Genomic DNA, 20,305 nt, shown 5'->3' with positions numbered 1-20,305 from the left:
CAAACGCATGTCTCTTGGTGGATGAGAAAAAATTATAACAGGGATATAGAAATTAGGGTTTCTGGGAGAGAGGCATCAGAGACTGAAATCACATACAGCGGAGGGTAAAGCCCAGGGAGATTGAAGGAACGACGCCTCAGTTCCACTCCCGAGGAGTGAACGAGTGAGTTGAGTTGTTTGATTGAAGGGACGAAACGCTCCCGTTCGCCTCTCGCAATCAATGGCTTTCTTGTCCCTCCTCCCCTCGCTTCCCCGTTCCCGCTCGCTTGAAATTTTTAGACAAAAAAAACTTCACGAATATCTGTCACTGTCAAGGGAGGGCCCAATTTAACGCTTTTACCCCCGGGCCCCATCTACCAACGCGCGCGGCCACCTCCTTGGTAATGAGAGTAGTTTTATTTTTTCCATGTCAGCAGAGATTTGTTTCGGGATTAATTACAACCAGATAATGTGAACGTTTTTTGCTTCGTTCTGCTCTTATTTTTCCTTGTCAGTATATTGAATATTATTTAAAACAATGTTTTTATATTAATTTATTTATAGTATTTAGAATAATCGTCATTCATTTACTACACGAAATGGTATGAAAAAATGTCATCTATTGCAATAAGAAATTATTAATTCATTTTCATATTTATTTTAGAGCTAATACTACTCATTGCTTTAAGATTTAATAAATTATTTTGAAATTTAAAATAAAGAATAATAATTGCATATTGTCTAAACAAATTGTGTATTTTAGGGTTTAAGTTTTTATGATTTGTGGTTTAGAGTTTTAAGGGTTTAGGATTAATAAATATATATTAACCAACAAAAAATCAAAATATGTACACAAATCAAGTTAAACATCAAGCTAGAAAGACAAAAGGCTTTTAGTCTCAAAACTACAAAAGGAATTAAGAAAAAAACGAGACTAATTGTAATTGAAGACAACCCGTAAGAAAGTGCCAATAGTAAGCCAAAGCCAATCCTCGTAGGGAATGGGCTAATTGCAACGTAGAAAACCTAGTCCACATGGCTTGTTAGATTTGGTATGCCAATTACCCAACCAATCTCTATTTTTAATAGAAGCATTGATTATTGTGCCTTTGACAAAGAAAATAGATCATCGCCTCTAGAAACAAACGACGAGACACTTGTCATAGGCTCTTATTATTTCACTTTCTAGTCGCAATCCCTTGATCTTATCTTCTCTAAGGCCAAGCAAATTTCACCTTAACCCAAAAGAAAGCAAGAATCTACCAAGAGAAAAGGCAGTCAAAGAATACATGATTACGTTTTTCCATCATTATTTTACACATAAAACACCTTTTGAGAAAATATACATAAAGATCAAGGTGATCTAAGGTCAAAAGCCTTTCTTTAGTTGCAAGCCAAAGAAAGAAGGCATAAGCTAGGATTCTAGTACTATGCCAAACTAAAGATCTTCACGGCACTACATTGTTATGACTCGACAAGGCTCTTTAGCAGGGTTGGCAATGGTTCGATTTGGTTTCTGTGGATGCACTGACTTCATCTCACATCGGTTGCCCAGAGGACAACCACTGAGGGGCTCATAAGTACGGTGGGGCTCCTGGCCGTTAAAGGGCGAGAGCTAAGAGTTGACCCTCAATTGTGAGCTCCATGATGATGACACGATGTGTGTAATATCCCAAGAGCCTAGAGAAATGGTAGTATACATCGAAGATAAGTAAAGAAGGAAACAACTCCAACTAGATACCTTTTGGGCTGAATGTAGGTAAAGAACTCCCAAGTTAAGCGTACTTGACCTGAGGAAATCCAAGAATGGGTGACCCTCCTGGGAAGTTCGCGTAGATCCATCAGGGTAAGTTGTCTCGAACCTTCCTATCACTCAATGTGGGGTGTTACAAAAATATGTGTCAACATTTAGCGTCATTTGTGGGAATTCCCCTAATGGTCCCTACAACCCTTGATAAGGGAGGGGCCGATAGAGCCCCACCACATCTGCGGGGGGAATAGTGTGGATGCATCGAGTTTGTCCCACATTGAAAATAAGTAAAAAAGGAAACAATATCAGCTAGATATCTTTTGGGCTGAATGTAGGCAAAGAACTCACAAATTAAGCGTGCTTGACCTGGGGAAATCCAATGATGGGTGACTCCCCTAGGAAGTTCGTATAGGCCCATTAGGGTAAGTTGTCCCGAACCTTCCTATCGCTCGATGCGGGGTGTTACAAAAATATGTGTCAACAATTTTGATTTTTGCCAAAACCATAATCAAACCAAACTTAAACTACTAAAACCAAAACCACACCATTACCCATTGGTTTTAAAAATTAAAAACCATAACCAAACCATTTGGTTTCAATTTTAATCATGATTTTTTTAGTTTGATTCATACCAACAAACAAAGAAAAACTCTTACAAATAGCATTCATAAAAATTTTTGATAATTCCATAACAAACAAAGACAAACTCTAATAAAGTTACATTCTTCTTGCATAAAGTTACAAATTAACTTCAAACTTCTTGGATATAATTATTTGATTGATAAAAATAAAATAATTTAAGATTAAATTTTATTTTTATTTGTTAATTACTTTATAAATGTTAAATATTTTATATATTTGTAATGCATTAGTTAAAATACTTGTAAAAAAAATGCATTAGTCAATATAGATTATGTGTATATATAATATATTAAATAAATAAATCAATATTATATATGTATATTTAGTTCAGTTCGGTTACCCACATATTCGGTTCAGTTTTGATTCGAGTTTTGGTTTGAATTTAGTGAAAACTATAATCAAACCATACCTATTGAAACAATATTCGATTTTTCCCCGAACCAAACCATTACTCAGTCAAACGATTTTTAACCGTGTTGACCGGTTGGGTTTCGGTTTGGTTTCTCACGATTTTGGTTGCAATTGCCATCCCTACTTCCTAGGTTCACTTGACTAATAAAACCCTATTCTTATAAGGCACCCATTGTAGCAAATTTGGACTGTCCACCATAAGAGGGCCTAACATTAACCCCAGAATTATCTTTAAGGACGAAGAAGCCAACATAGGACAGCACCACTCTCTATTATGAAGAATCTCTGATACCCAAGCTTTAATAGATAGGTTTAGTTGTCTAAGTAATTAAAACCCCTAGAGAGTGCCATGAATCATACCCTAGAAATACTTGTCGAGGGTTTGGAGTTCAAGGTTCGGGGTTTAGGATTTAGGATTTTTTAAGGTGGTTTAAGGTTTAAGATTTTTAGGATTTTGTGGGTTTAAGGGTTTGGAGTTTAGGGTTTAAGTATTGAGAATCATTTCTATTTTGCAAATTATGGTATCAGAGTCATGTGATATCTGTATGGTTTATGTTGTGTTATTCTATATGCATCCATCACATTGGTAGTAGTAATGCATGTAATAAGAATTCTAAACCTAAAGTAGGCTTTTCGCACATGTATCGGTTAAGCCATTCTAGCTCTTACCTAGTTAGAAACTTATCTATGCACCCATGGCACAACTTTCAACCATGTAGAGTCTAGTTCTCGGCCCTCAAATCCTAAATCAAAACAAACCATAATGAAATCTGAAAAATATTGGAATGACAAAGAATTAACAAACTAGAAACCCTATTAGAATTGTGTAAGTAATGACACCATACACCCAAGAGGGGGGTGAATTGGGTGTTTTAAAAATTTTGATTAAGTTTAAAAATTTTAATCCTCTAAATGAGGTTTTAGTGTCAAATGATGGTGATTAAGAGTGATGCTTAACAAGATCAATGAAATGCTAATTCTTTATCATTTATAAATATTAGATCAATCAAATAAAAGAATTTAGAAGAAAAAAGTCCAAATTGATTGCATATATGACACCACATATAGTTGGGTTTAGGATCTAAAGTTTAGGGATTTTCGGGTTTTTTTTTCTTCTATAAGTAAGATATATTAACAGAAAAAAGAATGGCTAATGCCTATAAACCAATGCAAGGGCATACCTCGCAGAACCAAACGATAAAAAAAACCCATGCCTTAACAAACAAGGCACAACACCCAACCTAAACAAGCTAAACAAAGCAAGCTATGAAAAAAAGACCTCATCTACAAGAGAAAGGAAACAGTGCAAGAAATGATACTAAACCAAACCAAAATCACGTGGGATTAGTGATAACTGCACCTTTAACACACAACTTCTACTTGGCATTTTCAATTGCAAACTTCTTCTTTCTCTCGCGCTTTATCTGTGAGGCTAGAACTCGAGCTCACAAAATGATCACTAGAAGACACATTTTTCTTCTCCATTCGATCCTTCTTTCCCTTGTTCACCACATCCATAGCCTCCTCAGCTACCATTTCTTGACACCTTACCTTCCTTGGGAAAATCAATTCCCCTAAAGTTAGAATATCCATATCTTCCTCCTCCAAAGAACATAATCGGTTTATCATTGACATCTCTACATCAATCACTGGAATATAGTGGGCTATATCAGCCTGCTCATCTATCTGAATCAAAGAAGTTAGGGGAGGAATCTCACTAGAATTCTCCTAACACATAACTCATTAATACCTAACTCGACAGTGAGAACAAATGGACGGGAACCATTGATATTCCACCGGCGTACTCATCAACTTAGGCTCACTTGTACACTCATCAAGACCTTTATATAGATTAACTGTGTAATGCCATGTATTTTCAATTCACAAGGTGGCTATGTTTAACATTTACAACATTTGGGCATTATTGGAAATCATTTATCAACGGAAGCAAGGATTGAACCTGGGAGCTTAAATGTAACGACCCATTCCTACTTACGGGTGCTACTGGTAAATAATCGACCGGATTACTCACCCGATGAACCACAAATGAAGGGTTGGACTATGTTTCAACAGGAAACGCCCTAATTGAGAACTAGGCTTTATCTTTCCCTTCACTCTACTCAAGAATCGGTCCCAACTCAAACAAGAAAAACTCAGCGGACCGAGACCGAAACCCGAGTGAGCTTCACCTCTCTTCAACTCGCTTCATAGCAAACCAGAGGTGACCCAGGCACAAAACTAGCATAACAAATACTTCGTTGAGTATTGGAGATTTATGAGAACATATCTCGTTGATCTTTATTCGGTTCGAACTTGGCTTCAACAACTCAAGCCACATATACAATGAACAATCTCACAATCATTTATCACACTACGATGATTACAACAATTAGATACATCTAACTCTCAACAACGCTTACATTTACTCACAAGGGTATACATACATAACATCATATGGATACTTACAAGAGATAATAAAATACACAACTCGGGCAACACCGCAAGTTGCCACAAAAGCCTCCCGGCACCATCCCTGCTTGAATTTGGACTTGCAATATCTACACATGAGGTAAACCTCATGAGTCATAAAGACTCAGTAAGGGTGCAATGCATGTAAATATGAATATAACCATATTTATGTATGCCAAATGCATGCAAATGAGGCTAGGCCATCTCATCCTCACAACCCTCCAAGGTTTGAGGCATCAACCTATCAGCCCTCACAACACTAGTCCTCCTTATGGCCACAGGTCCACTAGCTCTCGCATCACGCAAGTGTTAACCACTACATGCAAATGCAACATAAAAACATTATCAAACACATTTACCAACTTGCAAGGCCACCTCCACATGGGGCCATCCCTTACTTGGCTCGAAGCCTCATCTCTGCCTTAGCACGAATTCCATCTTGAAGCTCAAGTTCCTCTAGGATCACGGCTTTCTCGGTCGAACCTAGAGGCAAACACATAAAAACCCCACAATATTAAGATTTAATCCAAGGCTTCGATTTTACCATACACCGCAAACATTACCCAACAGCACTATCTCCAAACAACACCAACCTCGGCATAAACCAGCCATCAATAATTTCCAAACAACCCCGACCCAAGGGTTCAATCCAACAACACTACACAATTTAATATCTCACATAAAGGAAAATATTCTGAAAATGATTAATTAACTTACCTTAGTCAATCTGGAAAAGAAATTCGGCCCATCGCCCACACTGGCGTTGCCTCCTTAACTGCCATCTCATGCCCAAATCCTCGATTTCAAGCCTCTGGCACGCTCCTCGAGTCTCGAAATAATTTCCAGACTATTCCCCAATTTTTTCTGGAATTTTTCCCTATTTTTTCCTCAATTTTTTCAGATTTTCCATTATTTCTTTTATTTTATTTTTCTTTTCTTTTCTATTTTTTTCTTTTCCCTTTTATTCTTCTCCTTCCTTGGCTTCCCGCGTGCGCTGCCTTCTTCTTCCTCACCAGCCTACGTGGCTGCCGCCGCCGCTTGCCCCGCTGCCATTATCGGTCGTCGCTGCATGAAACGCCATCGACGATAGCCCCAGCTTCGCCGCACATAGCGGCCACCACCACGACCAGCGCCTCTAGCCATCACCTCCCTTGCTCACACAGCGCTGCCATGGCCGAGCTCTTCTGCTACAAGCCGCGGCTGCCTCATCGTTGCTGCTGCGTCGCCGACCTTCACCGCGGCCATCGGCCTTACTAGACCGCCATTGGAGTCTTTAAGCTCCCAGAACCGCTGCTTCAATCGTCGGCCATGACAGCTTTTGCCATGGCCGATCTTCACTCTCTCTCACAAAGCTCTCTCTCTCGGGGGCTCACTCTCACGCTCTCGCGATCTCTCTCTCTCTCACAACTCCTCTGCGTCTCATTCTCTCTCTCGGCTCTGCTCCATTCGGCCATTTCAAATGGCAGAGACAATACATAGGAAGCTTCCTCTTATGCGGGAGAACATACACACATACACATATATATACAATTACATATTAACTCCATTGATTCTCATTAATTGCACTTGAGAACCCCTAATTCCACTTAGGAATTTTTAATAATGTCATTTGGGCCCTCCAAGAGCTAAATTAATTTTCATTAACTCACACAAATTCTTGATTCTTTGAAAATTAATAACTGGCATCTACTCGAGAATCTTGATTTTGACTCTGCGCCTGCACGAAACCTTTATTCGACCTAAAAATACTTAAGGGTTGCCTTACTCAGAAAACCAAATCACCCCTAGGGTCCCCTCAGCTTCCAGGAGGTCCCCTACGACTATTCGATATTGGCACCCCCTCAGGCTTATACAGAATTTATTCCAAAAATTATTCCTAGTTGGACCGCTTCCAGCGTCATTATCCTCATCTCAAGACGCTCACCAATCTCTTACCCTCTTCCCTAGACATCCAAGTCTTGAGGAACTCCCTGCCGCCAACTCGGCAAATTTCATTAATTAATTTCTCAAAACCAACTCTTGGGCTTCTCGGACCACCCAGATCCTTTCAAAATAATCAAAAATTATTTATTTTCAATACCATGTAATACCGAGTATTACATTAAATAGCTAGGATTTACATGAGTCATAAAAGATGAATACATATACTTAGGTGACTTCCAAGTGTCTTAGCAGCTGTTTGCAATAGATCACCTTCGGACATAACTACAATGTCATGAACACATATATATCCATACACAAAGTAGAAGTAAAATGAAACCAAACACAACCCTTAAATTCTAAAGATGTACCCACCCAAATAACAGTTATTCCCCAACTACAACATAGTCTTCTCAAGACGAAAGAAATAAATACAACGCACGCATACATACAACTCTAAACAGATGAATGATGAGGGTCAATGTTTCTTAAATCCTAATGAATTATATCCCCATTTTGGCTTTATATTTATACTTAAAATAAATAATTATTCGTATTACATATTATTTCAAGATGAAGCAAGGAAGTTGACTACTACAATTAATTAGGGGCATAAATCGAAGACGTTGGATTACCCATTATTGTTGCTTAAATTCAAGGGCCAATTATGAAGTCTAAATGATGTTTTAAGTGCACTTGACCCAACTATCAAATGGAATCCAACATAAGAAAGGCTCAAGATCAACCAAAGGCCTAAAACTAACCAAAGGCCCAACAAAAGCCCAACTTGTAGAAGACTTTTCTTTGTTTTATATTTTTATGAGTGATTTACCACCTAAAGTCTTTTGTGTTCTTATGAGTATTCCACCACCTAAAGTCTTTTGTATTTTTTGTCTTTTAGCTAATTTTCTTCCACTAGTTAGGTGAATGTTTTGTGAGTGCCAATTAGATATAATTATGTCTAGTTGAATAATTTTAAATTGTGTGGTTTGTATTGTATCTTGTGAGCTATAAATAGCTCACTTGGGTGCATTTGTGCAGTTGTGTTCTTAGAGTTTTTCTTTGAGAATTACTCTTGTTCTTTCTTCTTTTCTTTTCTCTCTTATGATATTTCTTCTTTTCTTTCTTCTTTTGAATTCTCATGTTATTTATTGTTACTTTATTATCCACGGTCTAAATGGTCGGTTAGTTTCTGTAATTAAATTTCTGTAATTTTTAATTCACATCTTTTTATTATCTACTGCCTAAATAGCCGGTTAATTTCTGTTATTTTAATTCATGTCATTTAAATTTTGTCATTTAAATTACGCCATTTAAATTCCTATCAATTAATTCTTAAATGAAGATGAGTAGCTAAATCCAATCTTTGGTTAAGGTAAGGACAGTGTCTAACGTCAATGATTCCCAAAGAAAAATGTGTTTTAAATGAATGATATTAATTTAAATGTCAGTATGAGTATGTATTAATTATTGAAAAATCACTAGGTTTGGATTGGAGCGTAAGCCTAACTTAGAGCTTTCATGCCATGTATGGGAGTTACTAGAACTGGAAACGCTATCATACCCAAACCCAGATGATTAATTTAGTTATTTTGCGTATTAATTGCAATTGAATTTATGGTAGTTGCTTAAACTAGAATCCCGCATATTATGTATGGGGATTGCTTAAACTAGAACTATCATTATCTCTAAATTGCATTTAATAACAAACCATCATATCTGAAATTAAATTAATGCTGCTAATCTTTTTTGCTAAAAATTGGGGATTAACGGGTTGGTGTTGAAATTGTCTTAACTCAAGTGTTATCCAATTTCATATTCTCACAATCAGTGTTTATTTTAACTTCTGCCTTGCTTTATTTCCTAGCATCTGTTATTTGAAAATCTATCAAAAATCCTGTTGCAAATTCATCCAAATATGTGTGTGTGACATTCTTTTTCTTTTGTTATAAATAAATCTCTCAATGGACGACTTGGACTCATCCAGAAAATACAAATTTAAATTTTGATTACAACTGCACTCGTACACTGACGAGTATAAACCTCTCACCAAAATAAAGAAAAAAATATATAAAAGTTTTAATGTGTTTTTATTGTGTTTTAATTGTAGGGTGAGAGTGTAGTCAAGGAAACCCAAGCCTCCTAGGAACTCGTACTCATATAGGATTTAATAGTACATCACTTGAGACATATGTTTACAACACTTAAAATGGACACAATGGAAATTAAAGGACTCGAATTAAGTCTCGGCCATCTCCTTACCGGTTTTTTTACTTGTCTCCCCAGTACCTGTCACAACTAACATACCTGGAATGTGGAATATTCCAGGGGTATCAACACCCAAGTTAGATTTTGACATTTAAGTGAGATGGTTCAAAGTTAATTATGCATGCATATGTAAAATGCAACGTGAGAATTGAGTCTCCTCAGACACCTTAACCTATCGCGACACGTGATTGGGGTTAGACGCCCTTAGCCCCACTGAGGGCACCAGATTCCTTCCCCAAATCACCATACCCGCCTCCTCAACCATCCACAACACTAGTAATGCATGCAAGAACAAAGAAATATGCTTTAACAAAAAGAAACATGAAGTGTAAGTCACAAACATCACACAAGTGAACCAACATATGACCAATATGGAGTTTATTGGATGCAAGAACCACTCACCTTGTTAGTTTACCTTTCGGAGTTACTGTTCACAGGGTATCGACCTTGGTTTTGCTGTAGTTACAGAAGTTTCATGTCACAAACACAAAATATTGTTATACAGGGTTGTAAGGAATTAAAAAGGGAGCATTCCATAGAAATTTTAGGGAAAGAGGGATTCACATGCGCCTGCATGCGCCACCAAAAGGGTGGCCACGTGCGACCACTAGCAGCAGTCCACGGTGTATGCGTTACATGCGCTGCTGCTTCTTCTACTGGATTTTCGAGCTGTCATTTAAAACGGCCATATCTCCCTCATTCGAGCTCCGTTTCGGCTACCGTTTGAACCTACGGACTCCTCATTCAGTACTCTATAAGATTATGTGGAGAAATTGAACTTACCTTTTGATTTTTCTAATGGTTGTAGGTGTTTTCCGACGATTGTCTATTTTTCGGCAAACCTCTCATTCTCCTTCTTTTTTCACCCCTTTTCTCTTGTTTCCTCCATAATTTCCCCCTCTACAATTCTCACATTCACACCCCTCAATTTGGCCAAAGGTTGGCTCAAACTTTGCTTGGAATGGATTTTTGTTGAGTGGCTATGGTTTATATAGAAGTTTCCGGCCAATAGGGTGCTTCCACACCTTAGGGACACTTGGATGTCATTGATTGGTTAATTCTCGATATTTTTGATAGATATTTTTAGCTAGTTTTCCAATATTACGGTCCTGGCCCCAAGGTTTCCACAAATTACATTTTCACCCCTAAGTTCATAAGGCTCACTTTGTTTTCTTGAAATGTCATCTTTTTGTCTCTCAAAAATATTTTAAGGCCTCTTCTAGGATCCTTTTACCCTTGAGTGTCGACCGTTGCCTCAAAACAATTCTCCAAATATTTTTAAGAAATTACATTTTGTCCCTCATTTCTAAGAATTACCCTTTTTGCCCTAAGGATTTTCCTACTTTTCCTTGGATTTTCGAGGCATATCATTTTTTTTTTAAAATAGACAAATCCTATAAAGAGTCTGGGTATTACAAATTGACTTCAGGAATGATGGGAAAACATCTATTTCCACACACACACGAGAAAACCCCATTCTAGACTATTGTATCATATTTTTTGATGTATAAGAAAATGTGTTTGATGGAAAACCTATCTTAGAATGAAAAATCTTTTTTATGTATATCGCATTTGGAAACATGCATGAATAGTGTTTGGTGCGTACGTTCAAATGTTTGAAAAATTCAAAGTTCATGCATCATGTTTCAAAACCTGGTATCTATATTTCGAAACATTATTCTGCCATATTTCTGTACCTGTTTCGAAATGCCTTTTGATAAGATTTCAATGTTTGTTAAGTCTGCATGCCATATTTTGAAACCTATTTGAGATTTAAGCATATGTTTTAAAAGCTATATGGTATGTTTCAAAACCTTTGACAATTTTGTCAACAGAGCATTTAAAAATCTAAGATGAATATGTTTCGAAATCAGTTTTTGAAATATGTTTCAAAACCTTCATAGCATGTTTCGAAACCTCTGACTTTGTCAGCAGAATATTTAAAAAACCGAGATGCTTTTGCTTTTCAATTTCTTTACATCTAAAAGCTGTTTAAAAGTTTCCTTTTTATTTAATCTTTGTAACACCCTGCTTTCTCGGGCGCGTTATAATTTGGGACAATTCTGGAATAATAAATTTTTTCTTTCAAACTTAAAACTAAATCATATCATTCCTCATATTTATCTCAAAATTTCCATACACTTTCTCGAAAGAGAATCATCATGCACATCAAATGTGGAAGCTAGAATCGAACCTGATATCTTAACATTGATCATAAATCAATTCTTACATCTTTATCAACCATAAATAACGATATATATCATCACTCCTCAAAAAGTTCAGAATTCAAAGTAGGAAAACTTAAATATATGGGCTACATAACATATATTCCATTCATCATGCACTCTATTAAGTGTTTTTTCATGCCTTATTCATCTTCGTTTTTGCTACAATCTCCATCCGGAACGTTTGAATATTCTAGGGGCAAAGCCCAAGTTAGATGATAAGGGGACAATAAACATATTTTATGCATGAATGCAAAATGCAAAATGTCATTTCCATATCATTTCGATTTGAGTCGACTGCACCCAACTGTTGCTCCCCATTTTTATAGCCTTTTTACCAGGTTGAGGTGTGTGGGTGCACCCTTGGCAGAGTAGCGGTGCTAGTCCATAATCTCAAACCCTTATGCGATGCATGATCAATAATATCATTGTGAACATATGCACATTTTAGCACCAATACATGTAAATGCAATCTACATGGTATATTCATATCAAGGCATGACAATATGATAAAAAATCATTTACTTAAAATCGGGTTTTTGGGTAGAACCACTTACAAACCAAGCATTTTTCATAAAACTAAATCCAGTTGGGAAGTACCACTTACCTTCTCAAGCTTATTGGGCTATCTCGATATTCGCACATTGCCTCAAAATTCGTGCATCATCTCAATTTGCGTGCCATCCTCAAAATTTGCACAAGTCACTTCAACTTGAAGTCTGAAAGCATCCTAATCACCATATTTGATTAAATAAGTATTAAAACCTATTTTTCCATAATTTCTTGCATTTTTTTCTCTATTTCTTCCTATTTTTTCGCAATAAATCCAAACTAAATATTTCTCTATAGCAATTCATAAAATAACTTTCCTAATTTTTTAGAATTTTCTAGGGAATTTTATTTACCTTAGCTTAGCCTTCTAGGCTTCCTCGGTATGCGCGTCATATCCTCGAAAAGGGTGCCCGACTCATTTTCTGGCAAAAAATTTTCAGAATATTAATAAATATCCACTTCCTATTTTTTAGAATTTTTTTGGGAATTTTCTCTATTTTTTTATTTTTCTTTTATTTCTTTTTATTTTATTTTATTTTTTTTTCTTTTTCTTTCTTCTTTTTCTTCCACTTCCTTCCTTCCTCCCGCTTGCAAGCGAACTAGCCATGCCCGCCGTCTCCCGCGAGCTAGCTGCCGGCCTCCCTGGCCGCTGGCAGTTGCTTGCTCTCGCATTGCCTAGCGACCATGGTTGTCCAGCTCGTTGCTACCTTGCTGCTTGTGGCCATGGCTGTTGCCTTTGGCCGCCATTGCGCCTAGCTCTCTCCCTTTCCCTCTCTCTACTCTTTCTCATTCTCTCAGCCAAACATCTCTGCCAATTTATAGGCAGCCATTAACGAACGTATATACATATATATATATAAATATACATATATGAATTACACCTCATATCTAGACTCAATCATCAAAATCTTGTTGCCATAATCTCATATTCTTGCGTAAATCTCAGCCGATTTTGCAGAGGCATGGATGGAATGTATGGAGTTGCAGGGCATGAGATAAGTTGCAAGGCATGGCTATGAATGGCCTCATGCATACCCATATATATATAATTATATTTTTCATTAATTTATACATTTAAACCTCACAATTCATCCTAAATTCATTAAGACAATTCCTTAATTGCAATTACAGCCTCAAATATATAATTAATTTATATTATAATACTGAAAATCCAAAATTAATAACTCGAAGTTTACTCAATAAGGATGATTTTGCCCTAGTGTCATCACTGGATCCTCGTTTCATCTTGAAACTAGTGAAGGGTTGCTCGTTACGAAAAATCGGAGCCCCCAGGCTTCTGTTAACTTCCCAGAAGTCCCTTATGACAATTCGATTTTGTAACCTAAATAGCAGCTGCATTTTAGCTGTATTGAAAATCGTTCCTGATCCGATTTCTTTTAATACCATAAATCTTATTTCGGAACGCTCATCGAGCCCATATTATTTTCCTTAGACAATTTTACTCCGAGACATTCTCTACAGTCGATTCAGTACTTATAACTGCTATCAAACCAATTTTTTGATACTCTAAACTTGCTTAAATTACGTGGCAACCTCACGAAAATATGGGTTCTTATAATTTCCATACTTTGTGATTTCATTTTCAAATTTTGAAAGTAGAGAACAAAACAAAATCATAGTAAGCATAAAGCATTGTCTGTTACTCATTGTTGTCTCTAAGTGAAAGTCCAACTGAAAAGATTGGATGTTTCGAAACATGAGGAGTATATTTCGAAATTATAGTATAAAATTGTATTGTTTCAAAACCAATAAGTTGTGTTTCGAAACCTACTTTAATATCTTGCTTCTAACGGTTATAATCAGCCAAATGTCTATCTCTTAGTATATATAGCAACTTTTTGAAGACAAGTTCTAAGCACTTACAAGTATATACACGAGAATACACATACAAGAAACACAAGATATATACACAAGCACAAGTGAACGAAATCGTTTTGACAAGCTCTTAAAGAAGATCCATCCACACAATTCTTGATGTGCATTGTGGTGTGATAAGGAGAAGCAAGCTGAGTCTCATCCTTTTAGCTCTCCTTATCTCAATCCAAGAGGTTTGTACATCCATTTGGTAAGGCATTTTATTGCGTTCAATCTGTTGGATTGTAAAAAAATAAGGTTTATTTATCTTGTTAAGGTTTGTAAGGTTTGAGTATAGCCTTAAAACTCATTGTGGTATAAGGTTTGAGTTGAGTCTCAAAACTCAATGTGTTCAATGTGTTAAGGTTCGAGTTGAGCCATAAAATTCATCGTGTACAAGGTTTTAGGGTGAACCGTGGTAAAACCCTCGTTGTGGTTAATCACTAGTGAAAGTGATTGTGTTTGAAAATTCTTCAAGTGGGTAAGCTTGAAGGTAGTGGACTAGGTGGGGTGCCGAACCACTATAAATCTCGTATGCACTTGTTTTACTATTTTATTTACCTATTCTCACTGTTCAAGCTTTCACAAGAATCATTTTCAAAGCTAAAAGTTTCGAAATAAGCAAACCAAAGTGGAATGTTTCGAAACATATTTCTTCATATTTCGAAACATAGTATTTTGCAAGCAATAGATATTTAAACTATCGAAGAATTTACCCTAATCCCAATTCACCCCCCTCTTGGGATATAATTGCTATCATTTGGAACTAACAATTGGTATCAGAGCGAGGTCTCTAAGTGTTTTAGGGTTTAGGGTTTAGGGGTTAGGGTTTTTTTTTTTTTTTCTGTAAATAAGAGATGTATAAAACAAAAAAAGGCCAAAAGGCTACAAATGAAGGCCATGGCATACCCCGGACCACAAAAAAACCAGAGGTGACAACACATCAACAATCACCTTCTGGGCCAGAAAAGGGAATAGAAAAAAGGAGAAAAAAGAAAAGCGACTGAAAGCATAAGGTATGTACAGTATAAAAACTCTGACCAGAAGAGAGACGATACCATCTCAAAATGGCAATGCAATGAAAAGAGCTTTGACAGTCCAACGACTGATAAACCAACAAACCCAGATGAGCGGGGAATGAATGAAGCAAAAGCATCGGAGGGCTGGCACCATAGATGAGGCGCCATGGACATCGCATCCTGCCTCCAAAGCAACGAATCTCAACGGGGAGGAGAGGTCTGGTCTCTCGGAAGCCTCCAAACATGACAAAGCGCATGACTCTAAAGGGTTGGCCTGAAGCGAATAGTCGTCAGCCGGGCCCACACAGCACATTGAATCAAGTGTGCTAGCTGAGAAGCTGATCTCTCCTGGTCACGAAAACACTTGTTGTTGCGCTCCCTCCAGATGAAATAAACCATAGCGTGAAGCACTAATCTGTTCGCCACCTGCCAGAGACTCTTGCCGCTCCACCTAGCTGCAGCCCAAAGAACTCCAATGTCCCACCTGCGCCAAGGCCAGTTGAATTTCTTCGATCTACGAAAAAAAGACAGCACCTCTCACGAGTAGCTACACTAAAAGAAAATATGGCTATGTCTCTCAGTATCCGCCCTGCAAAGAAAACATCTATTCGGGAAAGACAAAAACAGGTTAATACGATTAAGAGTAAATAAATGTTCTCGAATAGCAAGCCAAAAGATAAACGAGTAGGCAGGGATGCTAGCTGACGACCAAACTAAACGGTACCAGGGAACCTGGGAGCGTTGAGCTTGAATAGCCTGGAAGGCCGTCCTAACAGAGAAGAGCCCATTTGCAGTTGGGAGCCAATAAGGCTCATCACGGCAGCCAGGGTGAGGCAGACTAGGAAGGCTCCCACAGAGATCAGGGGATATGGAGCTAAGGGTCTCCATCTGAGTCCAGGCATCATCCTCAATAAAATCCGAAACCTTAGCCAAAAAAGGGATACTTGATCGACGAGGTAATTGGCGAGGGAAGCGATCAATGAGCACACCCAACGGGTGCCACTGATCATACCAAAAAAATGTGCTACAACCGTCCCCAATTCTCCACCCGAAAAAAGGTTTCAGGATGCCCCGTAATAAGAGCAGCTTTCTCCAATACCATGGGTAAGCATACAGAGTCTTAAAAAGCCAAAAACAAGCCCCTTTTACCCGATAAGTGTGCACCCACTGCACCCATAAGGATTCTCTATCCCCAACCAGCAGGCGCCAAATAAGCTTGGCTACCAATGATTGATTCCAAACATAAAGAGGCTTAAGGCCAAGGCTACCCTGCCTCTTTGGGCAATAAATGTCATGCCAAGCCACTTTCGCTTTATGAGGGTTCGCCTCATTACCACTCTAGAGGAAGTTATGAGTAAGTTGCTCAATCTCTTTGATCACCTTCTTCGGGAGGATAAACACCGAGGCCCAATACACATAGATAGTGGAAAGGACCGATTGCGCTAACTGCAACCGGCCTCCAAATGAGAGAGCCCTGCTGCGCCAAGCACAAATCTTATTCCTCACTCTATCAATGATGGTCTGACAATCTCCATAGGAGAGCTTAGAAGAGAGCAGAGGAACCCCCAAATATCTCATAGGCAGACTCCCTCTCCGAAAACCAGAGGCAATATAAATAGCTTCACGAAGGGATGGGTCCTTGCAAGAGACGAAACAATCACTCTTGGATGGATTGGAAATTAGGCCCGATAAAGATGAAAAATGCTCCAAGCATGACTTCAAGATGCTAACCGAGAAGGGGTCGCCATGAGAGAACATGAGTAAATCATCAGCGAACATGAGCATCACCGTCTTAGTCTGCTCACATTTCCAATGGTATTGAAAGTCTGAAGCCCTTGAGTGGTGCTTGACAATACCTTGCAGGACTTGCATAACTAGAACAAAGAGGTAAGGGTACAGGGGGTCCCCTTGCCTCAACCCCCTGCCCCCGGGGAAAAAACCATTTAACTGATCGTTGATCTTAACCGAATAGCGGGGGGTCGTAATGCACTCTCGAATCCAGCCACAAAATCGGGAAGGGAAGTTCATCAAATGAAGGGTCATCAGGAGGAAGTCCCATTCCACTGTATCATAAGCCTTAGCAAGATCAACTTTCATAGCACATCGGGGGGCCCCCTGGTGGAGATGGTATTGAAAAACCAATTCCTGGGCAAGCAGAACATTATCCCCAATCGAACGCCCTGGCACAAAGGCCGCTTGAGACACATCCACCAATCCTGAGAGCACCGGCTTAATCCTATTAGCCAAGATTTTAGTTATGGTTTTATACAAGACATTACAACACGAAATAGGTCTAAATTGGGATGGCGTCTCAGGATGAGGCACCTTGGGAATGAGACTGATAATGGTTGTGTTAACCTGGCCCAAGAGGCGACTGAAGGCAAAAAAGCTTTGAACTGCCTTCACCACGTCTGCCCCCACGATCTCCCAAGACTTTTTGAAGAACTTAGCTGTAAAACCATCGGGCCTCGGGGCTTTATCATTTCCCATGTTGAAGAGGGCAGTCTTAACTTCTTCAGCCGAAACCTCAGCAATAAGCCCAGCCTATTGGTCTTGATTCAGACGCTTGTCAATGAAGGGGGCCACTTCAATAGGGCTAAGGGGAGAGTTCCAAGAACTTGGTTTATAAAGATTTTGGAAATAGGAGACCAAAACGTCCGCAACCTCATCTTTGGACTCGGTGAGGGTGCCATCTTCTCTTAGGAGGTTCATAATAGGATGATTATTACGGTTAGCGAGCATGGATTGGAAGAAGAATCGAGAGCATCTATCTCCCTCAGCTGACCACCTAATCCGAGCACGAAGGCGAAAGTGGTCAGACTCTTGCGCAAGGGCCACTAAAAGGTCTCTGTTCAACTCAAGCTCCTGCTGGTGAAGGACAGGGTCATAAGGATTGTCCTGCAAACGATGTTGGATACTAAGAAGATAGTTCCTAAGGGACGAGACCAGGTCAGAAACATGACCCCTAGACCTATTAAGAGTCTTCATAGCATTTTTGACAGCTTTGAGCTTTTGAACAACTTGAAACATGGGAACTCCATGGATTTGCCTCATCCAACTAGCTTCCACCTTATCCAAGAACAGAGGGTGATCAACAAGATGGTTAAGGAACCTAAATGGGCTGCCCTTATGCTGAAGATCTCTTAACAAAGCCACTACGACAGAGCTATGGTCAGAAATACCTGGCTGAAGAAAAAGAGTCTTACTATCCGGATAGTGGGAGAGCCAGTTATCATTGACCAAAGCTCTATCGAGCTTCCTAAGAATACATTCTTCACCAAACCTCTTATTGGTCCACGTCAACTTAGGGCCACTATAAGCCAAATCCTAAAGCGAGGTAGAAGAAAGAAAATCGTTAAACTTGCGCATACCCAGGGAGAAAGAGGTGTTGCCACCCCTCATCTCAGAATAATCGCGGCACACATTGAAATCCCCCATAAGGAGCCAAGGGTCAGAAGAAGCTGCTATCCCAATAGCTGTGAGGGAATTCCATAATCTGGCTTGGTTCACCTCCTCATTTTTTGCATAAATACAAGACAGGACGAAAGGGATTGGGATCTCAGAACTCGTCACTTTGATATGGATAGCCTGGTCCGACTTGAGTAAGGTTCGCACACTAAGGGCGTTCGGGTCATAACCTATCCAGATACGACCCCCATCACAAATATCATAGTTGAAGACCCAATGCCAAAAAGGCATAACATTGTGAGAGACATCAACAGCATGCCTCTCCTGGACTCTGGTCTCTAAAAGAGCTACTAACGTTAACTTTTGAGAAGAAATAAAAGATCGCACCTCAAATTGCTTAGGGGCTTGATTCAGACCCCTAACATTCCATGCAGCAAACTGCATCATTGACACTCTTGGGGAATCGGTTCCGAACTCGCCGAACCAGGCTTCTGCTCACCTTGCTCATGCATCTTCTTCCTATCCCTTTTGGCCTGAGATCTAGTCTTAGATTGGTGCCCATCTAAGCTAACACTCTCATTCCTCTCAAGCTCTAAGATTTGGTCCTCACTATCATCCCGGTCTCTCAATTTTCCTCGAATATTTTCTTTTACTATCTCTCCATCTGACTCCATAAGGGACGAAACATCCTGATCTTCTTCTGCAAGGGCACATAATTGATTTTTGATATGAGCATCAACATCTTTAGGATCGTAAGGGACTGTAACAGTATGAAACTCAAGACACTCTGCCATGGTCATAGAAGCATAATTAGGGGCAATCGGCCTAGCTGATGGGCTTGCTTCCTTTCCTTTATCTTGGGCATTGCCTTTCTTCCTTTGCACTTTTGTGAAGCCATCTCCCTTATTGGCTTTCTTACTACCTTCAACATTATTAGGGTCTACTTTAGGTTTTTTTGGGCACTGGGAATCTGAGTGACCAAAAACCTTACAATGGGAACAAATTGAGGGAATCCACTGATATTCAATTGGGAGCCTAGATATGCGACGTTCACCAGTGGCTTCATCATAGCCCTGATCTATATCAATAAACTTGGAAAAGTTGGAGCAAACATTGACATCAACACACACCCTAGCATAGCCTAATCTTGATCTATCCTCTGTCATAGGGTCGGCATACAAAGGTCTTTCTATTTGACTTGCCATTATAGAGATTCCTTTTAATGACCAGCCTTCTAAGGGCAGGTTATGAATCTTAATCCACAAAGGGATAGAAGAGTGGGAATCCTTAGCTAAGTTCATTCCTAGTTCCCAACATTTAATTATAAATAGGCGACCCGCAAAATGGTATGGGCCCTCATCAAATACCTTTAGCATACTCTCTTGGGAATTGAAGCGGAAGAAATAAAACCCACTGTTATTAGAAAGGACCTCTAAAAGGCGCTTAGCAATATTTTGGACAACCGAAAAAGGCAACCATTTTTCAATAAAGTATCCAACCAACGTATTCATCCAATATTCAGTACACTCATCAATAACATCACTAGGTAACTTAACTAAAGGGATTTCGGATTGTGTACCTGAGGGCGGGAAAAAATCCAATCGCGTGGGGGTTCGATGGGCCCTAGTGTCCGCAACATCATCTCATGATTTGTTGGGCTTGCTGATGGGTTGCGAAGAAGGCCTATTGTTGGGCTGAAATGGGCCCATGCTTTGTTGGGCTGGCCCATTTTTCCTTTAGAGATTGCCTTGAGTCTTTGGGCCAAATGGGCGAAAAGATTGTCGGCC

The 20,305-nt window shown here is 39.0% G+C and overlaps 3 protein-coding genes across 8 annotated transcripts in view; all 3 read right to left on the bottom strand.

The window, feature by feature from the left end:
• LOC127803324 (histone-lysine N-methyltransferase, H3 lysine-9 specific SUVH4) overlaps nucleotides 1-284 on the bottom strand; it is a 90,391-nt gene extending 90,107 nt beyond the window's left edge. For all 6 annotated transcript variants that reach the window (XR_008023495.1, XR_008023496.1, XM_052339452.1 and 3 more), the window contains exon 1: nucleotides 97-284. The gene's annotated coding sequence lies outside the window, so the exon portion shown is untranslated. The remainder of the gene's footprint in view (nucleotides 1-96) is intronic.
• Nucleotides 285-17,654: 17,370 nt separating this feature from the next.
• On the bottom strand, nucleotides 17,655-18,965 carry LOC127803609 (uncharacterized). Its single transcript, XM_052339996.1, has 2 exons — nucleotides 18,534-18,965; nucleotides 17,655-18,437 (listed from the first exon to the last, which is right to left on the bottom strand). Exons 1-2 carry the CDS (start codon nucleotides 18,963-18,965, stop codon nucleotides 17,655-17,657), a joined length of 1,215 nt encoding a protein of 404 aa, XP_052195956.1.
• Nucleotides 18,962-19,723, bottom strand: LOC127803608 (uncharacterized). The gene has a single exon (XM_052339995.1). The coding sequence runs from the start codon at nucleotides 19,721-19,723 to the stop codon at nucleotides 18,962-18,964; it is 762 nt and encodes a 253-aa protein (XP_052195955.1).
• Nucleotides 19,724-20,305: the final 582 nt, after the last annotated feature.

Source organism: Diospyros lotus, chromosome 6, assembly GCF_014633365.1.
Source record: "Diospyros lotus cultivar Yz01 chromosome 6, ASM1463336v1, whole genome shotgun sequence".
Taxonomy (NCBI): domain Eukaryota; kingdom Viridiplantae; phylum Streptophyta; class Magnoliopsida; order Ericales; family Ebenaceae; genus Diospyros; species Diospyros lotus.
This window is presented reverse-complemented; position numbering and strand designations above follow the sequence as displayed.

Excerpts from the sequence above, each read along its gene's own strand:
- LOC127803608 (XM_052339995.1), bottom strand. The coding sequence starts at position 19,723 with ATGGCAAGTCAAATAGAAAGACCTTTGTATGCCGACCCTATGACAGAG.
- LOC127803609 (XM_052339996.1), bottom strand. The coding sequence starts at position 18,965 with ATGATGCAGTTTGCTGCATGGAATGTTAGGGGTCTGAATCAAGCCCCT. Across the intron at positions 18,438-18,533 it reads TCCTTATGGGGGATTTCAAT|GATTTGGCTTATAGTGGCCC; the intron begins GTGTGCCGCGAT and ends ACCTCGCTTTAG.